The sequence below is a fragment of the Otolemur garnettii genome, unplaced genomic scaffold (assembly GCF_000181295.1).
Source record: "Otolemur garnettii isolate 467f Iridium unplaced genomic scaffold, OtoGar3 scaffold00046, whole genome shotgun sequence".
NCBI classification, from domain to species: domain Eukaryota; kingdom Metazoa; phylum Chordata; class Mammalia; order Primates; family Galagidae; genus Otolemur; species Otolemur garnettii.
Window position 1 is genome coordinate 6,327,445 of NW_003852441.1, and position 10,739 is coordinate 6,338,183.

At 45.2% G+C, this 10,739-nt stretch overlaps 1 protein-coding gene across 4 annotated transcripts in view; it reads right to left on the minus strand.

Moving 5' to 3' along the window:
- ARHGAP44 (Rho GTPase activating protein 44) overlaps nucleotides 1-4,719 on the minus strand; it is a 199,512-nt gene extending 194,793 nt beyond the window's left edge. For all 4 annotated transcript variants that reach the window (XM_012806023.2, XM_012806025.2, XM_003791080.3 and 1 more), the window contains exon 1: nucleotides 4,346-4,719. In XM_012806023.2, coding sequence (XP_012661477.1) covers nucleotides 4,346-4,398 — 53 coding nt within the window. In that variant the 5' untranslated portion in view covers nucleotides 4,399-4,719. The remainder of the gene's footprint in view (nucleotides 1-4,345) is intronic.
- Between the last annotated feature and the right edge of the window lie 6,020 nt (nucleotides 4,720-10,739).

Sequence of the window (10,739 nt, forward strand, 5' to 3'; positions counted from 1 at the left end):
GGCTACCATGACCCCTGACCTCCTGATGGCCCTCTGAGGTGCAGGCTACCATGACCCCTGACCTCCTGATGGCCCTCTGAGGTGCAGGCTACCATTACCCCCATCCCCCTCACCTCCTGATGGCCCTCTGAGGTACAGGCTTCCATGAGCCCCGACCCCTCACCTCCCAACGGCCCTCTGAGGTGCAGGCTTCCATGACCCCCATCCCCCTCACCACATCAACGTGCCAATGTTACTTCTTCCATTTTCTCTTTCTCTTAGCTGGCCTCTCAGGAGCTAAATTTCAGCTCAGGGCTTTCTTCCAACCAATATAAACCCAATATTATTTCCAAGAAAAATATTCTATGCCTTTCTGGATGCTTCTTACCCCAGCAGCTACAGGACTTTCTTGAAGGTAAAAAAGTATACCATAGATCAAGCATGCACTAACGTCTCACTTCAGTCCTACTCTATCCTCCCAAAGCCCAGCTGTACAGCTACCTGTTCCTCACTGCTCTGAACACCATTCCCATCGCCAAATTAAAGAAATACTGTTGTCAAGAGCTTTCCCCATCTTTGAACTACTTCATAAGACTCCCCTATCTGTAACACCTAGATCTTTTGTTCATTTATTTATCTGTTGCCAACAAATTTCAGAGAACCTACTACCCCAGGGCAGCTGTCCCTGCCCCCAAAGAATTTAAAGTCTGGGGTTGAAGCTAAGTAAGAAAAGATAAAAATTATAATACAATCTAATCATTGTAACCATAGCATGTCATTAGAATGCAGGTTCCAAGAGAACGGGGAATTTGTTTGCTATGTATTGCAATGTTCCCTAAACCAGAGCAGTGCCTGACACATGGAAGGCACCTAATAAATAGGTACTGAATGAATAAATGAATGTGGCCAGGCCACAGAGCATATAATCCAATAACATTTATAACATTTGCCCAAAGATACTTGTAGCTACTACTTACCATGCATTTCCTAGTCATGTGCACTGTTAGGCACTTTCCAGAGGTAATCTCGTGTCATCACTACCACAATCACCACATTAGCACAGTGCAATCCTTGTTATTTCCATTTTGCAGAGAAGACAAAAAAAAACCTAATGTGCAAACTTCAACTTAAGTTGAAGATTCCATAGTCAGTGGGCAACAAACCCAATCTGCCCCACTGGAAAGCCTGTGCTCCTAACCACTAGGCACAGTGGCCAAGGAGGAGGACTGAAGTGACAGGATACACAGGGGCAAGTTCCCAGAAGAAGTGCAAAGACTGGGGAACTAGACCAGTGAGGAGAGGAAACTTTTCCCAGTTAAATACAATAGGTTGTATCAATTCTTTTCACAGTTGCTGATATGAACACTTCAAGAGAAAATAACCCAACAGAGTATGTTTAAGCAGGGAAATTCTCACATTCTTAAAATGACTGAAGTGCTTCCCTACCAATTTTGAACGCAGAAGGACTCTAGGATTTGCAGTTTAGGGAAGCCCAGCCACATGGAAAAGCAACTCTCAAGTACATCTCTCAATCCTCCTAGGGAGAGGAAAGTCTCATTTCAGAAAAACACAAGGGAAGGACTCAAGAAAGTGCTTTATAATTGCATACCTAAAAGCCCAAACTTCCAAACCTATGTGCTTCTACTGACTTAAGACATTAAGAAGCAAATTCTGGCCCTTTTATTCCAAGACACACAGAATCATGACTCCAAATATGGTCAATAAGATAAAGATGCTTCTTCTTTCATTTGCCCTCATGGGCTCTAGACTAAACTGCTTTAATCTTGGCAATAAACATTGATTGAGCATCAATTATCTATAAGGCATTGTACTACATACACTAGGGATACAACAGCAATCAATCCATTCTATCAGAGGAAGAAAGACAAGAAAATAAAAAATAAGAGCATTTGGAACAGTGATTAGTGCTGTGCAAAAATGGAAAGGATGGTGGGTTGGAGAGCATGGGCCACAGAGGGCCTCTCGAAGGCTTTCACTAAGACTAAAAAGATGGGAAAAGGTACTTGGGAGGAGCACATCCCCAGTGAGACAAGGAAGATGGGAAAACAGCAAGAACAAAAGCCCCACGATGGAAATGAGTCTGGGGTGTTTGGGGTAAGAAAGGCCATGTGGCTGGAGCTCATTTAAGGAGAAGAGGGTAGAACAGATGAGCATGGGGAGACCTAGAGGGGCCAAATCAGGTATGGCCTTGTAGGCCACTGGCAAGATTTGAGATGCTAAATGCAATGAGAAGTCACTGAAAGCTTTTATTAAACAGCAAGGTAACATGGACTGGTTTTTGCTTTAAATGGTTCACTCTGGATGTCATCAACAGGGATAGAGACCCACACTTTCCCAGGTACACAGCACAATGGTTAGCATCTGAGAAAGAGACAAGAATTCCTGCATATGCCAACAACCACCAGAGTCCCAACCAAAAAGTGGAAGGCACTCTTGGTGACCAACTGCTTAGACTTCCAAGAATGTGCTCTCAATAAGAACTTTTTGAGGGGTTGGGTTTATTTAAAAAATAATAATAATAAGACAACGGTTTTTTTTTTTTGTTTTTTTTTTTGAAACCCAAGTTTCCCTTATCCTTTTCCATTCCCTCAATGGATGAGGCTCAAAAATCTTCCCCCTTAAAAAAAAAAAAAAAAAAAAAAAGAACATCTGTGCTTCAGGGAGGCCAGGGAAGAGGCATAAATACCCTCCAAACATTTAGATTCTAGTCCTGAACTGAAAGCCTGAGACGGAGAGAAACCGGCAATCTGAGTTTCAAGTCAGGGGTTTGGTCACTTGGTTGGCCTAATAGGACGGAGACGCCAACCTGCAGGGAGAGAAAGACAACATTAAACGCCGGTCAGCTTGACTGTCACCCACTAAACAACAAGTACCAGGAAAACACCATCTCGACATCCAGCATATCAAGGCAGTCCACGTGAGGCTATATTTATGGCAATACCATGCCAGAAATCTGGGCTAATCTGACTCTGCTATTCATAAATTCCCCCTCATGTTAAAGCACATGTGTTTGGGAAGGAAAACTGAATCCAAGTCAATTTTAGACATTGTTACTTGGAAACCATCTGGAGTCCCTGGAAGCATAAGAAGCCACCGCATCCCCTGCCCTCAAATGCCCACTGTAACTAGGGCAGTATGCTTAGATGGGAGTTTAGATGTCCCCTATTCCCCAGAGACATCCCCACCCCCACCCTAGCAGGTGCCGGCTCAGGCTCCACTTCCCACCCAAGAAAGGTATTTGGTTTCTTGATAAACCCAGTGGAGAGCTCTCCATGTGTTGAACGTGCACTTGAATTGCACCCAAGGCTGGTTCTTTGCTTCCCGATTGCTTTAGAACGCACACCTTCATTCCTCTGCCCCGGTAGCAAGGGAAAACTCTCCCCAGGAGTAGGGGTTCCGCAAAAATTAATCCCCTCTACCTAACAATCTTGTGTTCAGAAAATGTCTGGCTTTGGTAGAGACCCACCAAAAAAATCCTTATGTAACCTTAATAGATGTTGGCACCCCGCAGAGAGGCTCTGGTGTCACTAGCCCAGATGTAGTCCATTTACATCGTGATGACAGCAAGCTGGGTCTCAAAGCTTCCCCTGGGGACCTGGCTCTTCTTTCCTTTGGGGCTTCTGTTCCCCTCCCTACCTGGCTGCCATCCTCTGCTTATCTCATCTTCCAGAGGAGTGGGCCTCCGTTCTGAAGCCTCCTCCCTCCCCTGAAATCAGTCTCAGGACCAAGCCCAGAGCAGCGCCATTCCCTCTTCTCACAGTCCCCACCCCCATCCTCTCCCCACCACCTAACGCCTTTAAAAAACCCGGCTAGGAAAGTGATCCAGAATCTGGTACAGTCATAGTCCCTGAAAACAAACACGGCGGAGGGGCAGGCCGACCAGGCCCAACACTTCCACTGGACCCAGGAGCAGCCCTGAACTCTGCGCAGGGGACAGGAGGGAAGGGATCTCCGGAGACCGACTGCGGTTCGCCTGCTGCCAGCACAATCACAGCAAACACCTGTTTCCAGGAAGATACGCGGCCAGAGAGAGAAGGGAGTCCCGGGGAACGGCAGGGAGGACGAGGTGAAGGGGCAGCTGGGGACGCAGGTAAAGGATGCGTCACACTTTGCACTGGGCAACCGGAGCCCCGGAGCAGCAGGCAGCGAGCGAGAACGGCTGCGGGGTCTGCGAAGTTCAGAGAAAAGGGGTCGCGCCCGCGAGCGGCGCCTGGAGCGAGCTGGCGCAGGGGTAGAGACAGCGGGGAGGAGGACTAGAGGCCAGGCGGGCTCCATCACCTGCGCGCCTCGGCCGATGCAGCCTCGCGGGCGCGCACCGGCCCCCGGCGGCCAGCGGGTGACCTACCTGCCCACCGTCTGGTTGGCCAGCTGGCGCATGCGATTGAACTGCTTCTTCATCGTGGCCCCGCTGCCGCGCTAGCCCGGGAGCTGGGGAAGGACGGAGCAGCCCGGAGCCCGCCGCAGGGTTACATGGCTCCCGCGCGGAGCCTCCCGGGCGACGGCGTCGGCACTGCGGAGCCTCGGGAGCCGTCTGGCCCGCGCGCAGCTCCCTCCCGAGGGCACCACCGCCTACTCCTCCTCCCGACGCGCCGCCTCCTGCCGCATCCCCCTCACGCGCGCCGCGGCGCACTCATCGCGATCCCGGGGCCGCCCTGGCGCCCGGCCGGTCCGCGCGGGCTGCCTGCCCCCAGCCCCAGTCCGCCGCGGGCACTGGGAGTCTCCGCAGGCTGGCCGGCCCGCTGGCCAGGTGGTCGCCGTGCGCCTGTGCGGAGGGCGCCGTGCATGCCGGGACTTGTAGTTCCGCGCCTGGTGCCCACCTTTCCTCTGTCCAAAGTTTGAAAGGACAGCCAGGTGCGGCGGGTGGGAGAAGGAGCCGGTGTGGCCAGCAACTCGGCTCTTTGCCATTTCAGCAAGAGAAACGTTTTTCTGTTTAGAAAACGGCAAAGTGGGACTAAGAATACAACAGCAAATAAAAAAAAGTGAGCATCTGTCTCCCATTGTATTTTAAGTGAATTTCAGGCATCACTGTTCTGAATTCTCAGCAGGGTGATTTATGTAGCAGATACCGGAGCTTATGAAATTGTGTAAGGTTACCAGATTAATGCTAAGATGCGGGGTTAAACTTGGGGCAGGGGGCCTGAAGGCAGATTTTGAACCAGGCATAGCCTGCCTTCCAAAAGTCTGACCTTTAATGTTTACCAAACCCAATATACAGATAGTGACATAACATCTAATGGCCAACAAGTCTGGGACAGCTTTCTGACTTGGTTTAGATTCCAGTCTCATATCTGTTCCCGTTTCCCTTCCTCCACCAGGAAACCCAGGGGCGTCGGCTGTGGCAGGCCCAGAAAGCCCTATGTAACAGCACCCCATTGGCATCCGTGAGCTCCTTGACTGGAGCTGTGGCTTTCTTCGTTCGCTATATTTAGGAAAAGATAGGTGATTGCACTGAGGTTTTACTATCATGTAGCAGATAAGAGCAGTGTTATTGGGTGCTAGGGACTTAGGATCAAAGAGATATGAATTCCTGTATCATAATTCCACATACCTACTCTATAATTTTGGAAAAATTGCTTAATCTCTCTAAGCCTTGGTTTCCTCGTCTCTAATAAGAAATATGCTGCTTGGGCGGTGCCTGTGGCTCAAAGGAGTAGGGCACCAGTCCCACATGCTGGAGGTGGCGGGTTCAAACCCAGCCCCGGCCAAAAAACATTAAAAAAAGGAAAAGAAATATGCTGCTTGATAGCAAAGTAAGAAAACCATGTGTTAATTTAACAACAATCAAATTACATATAAACTTCCATGTACTATATTCCCATATTCATTTACTACAAATATGCTTACAGTTAGCATAATAGAGAAAAACCCTATTACTACAACAGAATTACTAACTTAATAGTGAAATAACTTCTTCGAAATGGAGTATAGTTGCAAGATGTTCTAAATATGGCTGTAAGTATCTTGCTGGCCAGCTGAACAAAAAATGGTTTGAGGCATGTCTTGGCTGAGTGAACATAAAACCTTAATTAATTGTAAATTTAGCCTCTGCTTATTAGGTCAGACAGTTCTAGCCAAATAATAAGTGAAAGCATTGTTTGCTTTTAACCAACAGTGTTACACCTATAATGCCAATGTGTTTCTATGAACTGAAGTTATTTTCCTTTGAGATTTAAAAACAAAAACAAGGCAGAGTGTGGTCTTAGTATGTGTAAATGATACTTAGACATTAAGGTCGCTATATGACTTTTAGCAGCACCATCTCTGATAACGTCTAAAACAGCACTAACACGATAATCCCTAGACATAGGTGCCTTTTCAAATCTAAATTAATTAAAATATAAAATTTAGTTCCTAGTCCAAAAACAATAGATCTTAGTGAACTGCAAATTAGTTCAACCTCTGTAGAAAACAGTTATGAAGATTCCTCAAAGAATTAATGGTAGTATACCTACCATTGAATACATCAATCCCACTACTGGGTATCTAACTGAAGGAAAAGAAGTCATTTTATCAACAAGATACCTGCATTCAAATGTTTATTACAGGACAATTTATAATTGCAAAGATGTGGAATCAGCCCACGTGCCTATCAATGAGTGGTCTATGTATACCACGGAGTACTACTCAGCCATAAATAAGGATGAATTAATCCCTTTTGTAGCAATTTGGATGGAACTTGAGACCATTCCCCTAAGTGAAGCATCTCAAGAATGGACAAACACCACAAGTACTCTCTAAGAAACTGGAACTAACTGAGGGGCACACATGTGTGCAGAGGGCAGTAAAAGTCATCAGGGCAAAAACCTACCTAATGGGTACAATGAACACTTACAGCCATGACTCAAGCAGTAAAAAAAATCTGTCCATGTAACAAAAACATTTGCACTCCCTTCATATTTTGAAATAAAAGTAATTAATTTTAAAAAACAAAAAAACAACATTTAGTTCCTCAGTCGTTCAAGTCGCATTTTAAGACCTTAAAAGCCACATGTGGCCAAGGGCCTCTGTGTGCATAAGGCGCAGCACAGTGGTTGAACCTTCCTGTCCTCTCAGAATGTTCCACTGCCTAGCAGTAGTCCTAAAGAACAGCTCCAATATTGTGCCAGCCGCTGCCTTCAATCCCAAGATGTTTTAGTTCCAAAAGGAAAATCTATGCTTCCTTGCAAAAGACAGACTCCCCTGCCAGAGCATGGCCCGATTAAGTGATTGTTTCCCCACATATTCCATATTCTTCTGTGAACTCTCTCTCCACTCAGGAAGCAACCAGTACATTTTCTGCTTCCAACTGAAGGAAGTGAAAATAGTGCAGAAACAAGAGCTTCAGAAACACACTTGAGAGAACAGTTTTCAAAGAGGAGTTTTGAGTTTCAAGAACATGGGCTTTGGAGTCTTAATACTGTGTGTCATCAGAGTAGATTATGAAGAACATACTATGCTGCCTAGTCTAGATAAAGAAGCTACAGACTCTAAGGTGTTAAGTATGGTGATGGGGACTAGAAAACAGATTCTATATTAATATCCCAAAATTCCACTGTCAGCCCCTATGGGAAAAAAGATCTGGGATGGGGAGCCCATGGAATTCTGATTTGAAGATTGTTCTTTTGTTAAACACCAAAAGAAGAAAAAAAAAAAAAGACCCAATGATTTCATCTTTCTCTGTTGCACTCCTTTTAATAAAAGGATTTGTTCTATAAAATTTGAATTCAGACCAAAGGCCACATTTAAAGGCCTGGAAGTCCACTATTATATTTTACCTGACCTTTGAGGTCAAGATGGGTAGTGAGATTTTCTTTGGGCATTCACTGTGCTCAGAAGTGACCTATACCACTTCTGATTCCTGCAGTTTTAAGAGTAATTTTGTGAATCCTGCCCCCTTTCTTTTTTCACTTTACCATAACACAGGCAATGAACAGTTAGGAGCAGCTGTGGGACAACCAGCTTGAGAGCAAAAGGTATCTTGGCAATAATTCAGAGTTAGGGGATTGTTTGTTACTGTAACATAACTGAGTCTAAGCTGACAGCTAATAGAGGATATCTTTAACAAAATGGCTTGCCTTTCCCTATAGTCAACACAGAGGTTGGGTAAGCAGGCTTGAGGCACTTACATCTGCCCAGTAGAGGAACTATACACCACTCCTGGAGGGCAGGCTGGGAGTGGCCAAGCTCAAAGTGCTCATCTACCCTTCTAAGGCACTGAAACAGGGTGGACGTCTACATGGAAGGCCCAAAGCACCTACAGCAAGGCCTGCAGCAGTGCCAGAACTCCTTGCATCCGAGCCATGCACAACGACCTGGTGTGTGTCTGCGGGGATAGAAATGTACCTGAAACAGCTAGATGTGAAAGCTGATGAGGAAGGAGAGGAGGAGGAGGAGGCAGCATTGGCCAAATGGGGACTAAAGAAGGCTGAATTGCCTGAAATTTAATTTTTGCTGCCTAGAAAAATAGACTTGAAATAAAAATTAAGTTCACTTGCTAAAGAAGGAGAGTAGGGAAGGAAGGAGAAATAGGAGGAGGAGGAGGAGGAGAAAAGAGGAAAGAAAATTATATTTCTTAATACCTGACTTTGACCTATGAAAGGACTACATTTTCCTCCTCCTGTTGACCTTCACTTTGGCCTTGTAACTTGCTCCAACAAAATAAAGTTGTTGTTTTTTTTTTACATGCTTTAGCAATATTATAGTACTTTTTTTTTTTTTTTTGGCCAGGGCCAAGTTTGAACCCACCACCTCCAGCATATGGGGCCACTGCCCTACTCCTTTGAGCCATAGGTGCCACCCAATATTATAGTACTATTTATCTGATATATGTTCCCTTAGATGTCTGATATTCCATTTAGAAGCCCCCAGATTAGAATGGTTTTGGCCTTTTCATCTTGAGTGTGGGCATTTGTAAGAGCTGCCCTGGCCAACATGGGAGTCTCTGGCCGCATGTGGTTATGTAAATTTAATTTTAAATTAGGTTAAATAAAGTAAAACAAGTTTCTCATTTCAAGTGTCCAATAACCACATGTGGCTAGTGGCTGCCGTATTATACAGTAAAAGAGAACATTTTCATCACCACAGAAAGTTCTATTGGAGGGCACTGGTCTATAGAACAGAATTCAGGCTGCAGTCTGAGTCACTTAACGAGAGGGATACATTTTGAAAAATGTGTCTTTAGGCAATTTCACCATTGTTTGAACATCGCATAACATGCTCACACAAATGTAGATGGTAAGGCCTACAGCACGCTGGGGATGGATGGTATGGCTATTGACCATAGGCTACAAGCCCACACAGCATGGTACCTTATTGAACACCAGAAGCAATTGCAACACAGTTGCTAAATTAAGTATTTGTGTATTGAAGCATATTTAAACATAGAAAAGGTGGAGTAAAAATATGGTATCATAACCTTGTGGGGCCACAGTCCCATAAACAGTTCACTGTTGACTGATAGTCATCATATCACGCGTGGCTTTATTGGACCCCGCACAGAAAGGAAGCTGAATAGGAGGTTGCAAACTTACTCTGACTTTGTTGTGGTCAGTCATTTTACATGACTTCTGTATGCTATTTTTTCCTAACCTAGCATCTGGTTTATAGTACAAGGTTTCTAAGCCATCAGTTTTGGGGAATCAATGAATTGGCCAGTCTACTTGATCAATAAATTGCTGTTGGTGTAGCTATGCCTTCAGTGTGTTGAAACAAATTCAGTGCTACAATACACCTGAAAGATACTACATATCCTTTTCAGATTCTGATCACCTTTTTACCTGCAGGTAACAAACTTGCACCATGAAAGTTTATCAGTTAGGCCGAGGTATCTTTTAAGCAGGATTAATGATGTTCCCATCTTCGGGCATGATAGTTGGCATTCGCAACTCCAATTTTCAGCCCTTCTTTGATCTATAGTTTTGCCATGGCCTCATCATTGGCAGTGCATGTAAACTTGGGGATTGACTATGAGACTACTTTGGCCAATGGCATGTGGGTGGAAGTGACAGGTGCGACTTCCACGCTGTGCTGTAAGAGACTCTGTGCATTTCCCTCTTGCCTTGGGGAACATCTGCCAGCACCATAAGAACTTGCCCCTGGCAGGTGCTTGTCTTTCATCTTGGGCTCCAGATGGACGCCTGCTCAGCAGCCTGGATGAAGATCTCAGAATAAAAAATTCATTTTAGGTGATTTTTAAAAGACAGACAAAATCAATAGATCTGAGGAAAGGGAATAAGAAGAAACACAGAAACACTCAACTTTAGGAATAAAAAGTAAGATTTAATCACAGATGCAAAAATATGAAGCATAATAGTAGAATACTTTTTCAATTCTATGTTTACTTATGTTAAAGGAAATTGTTTGCTTGGGAAAAGTGTGTGTGTGTGTCTATGTGTGTGTCTATGTGTGTGTCTGTCTGTGTCTGTGTGTGTGTGTCTGTGTGTCTGTCTGTGTATGTCTGTGTGTCTGTGTGTGTGTGTCTGTGTGTGTCTGTCTGTGTGTCTGTGTGTCTGTGTCTGTGTGTGTGTCTGTGTGTCTGTGTGTCTCTCTGTGTGTCTGTGTGTGTGTGTCTGTGTGTGTGTGTCTGTGTCTGTGTGTGTCTGTGTGTCTGTGTCTGTGTCTGTGTATGTGTCTGTGTCTGTGTATGTGTCTGTGTCTGTCTGTGTGTGTGTCTGTGTGTGTGTCTGTGCCTATCTGTGTGTCTGTGTGTGTGTCTGTGTCTGTGGTGTGTCTGTGTCTGTGTGTGTGTCTGTGCCTATCTG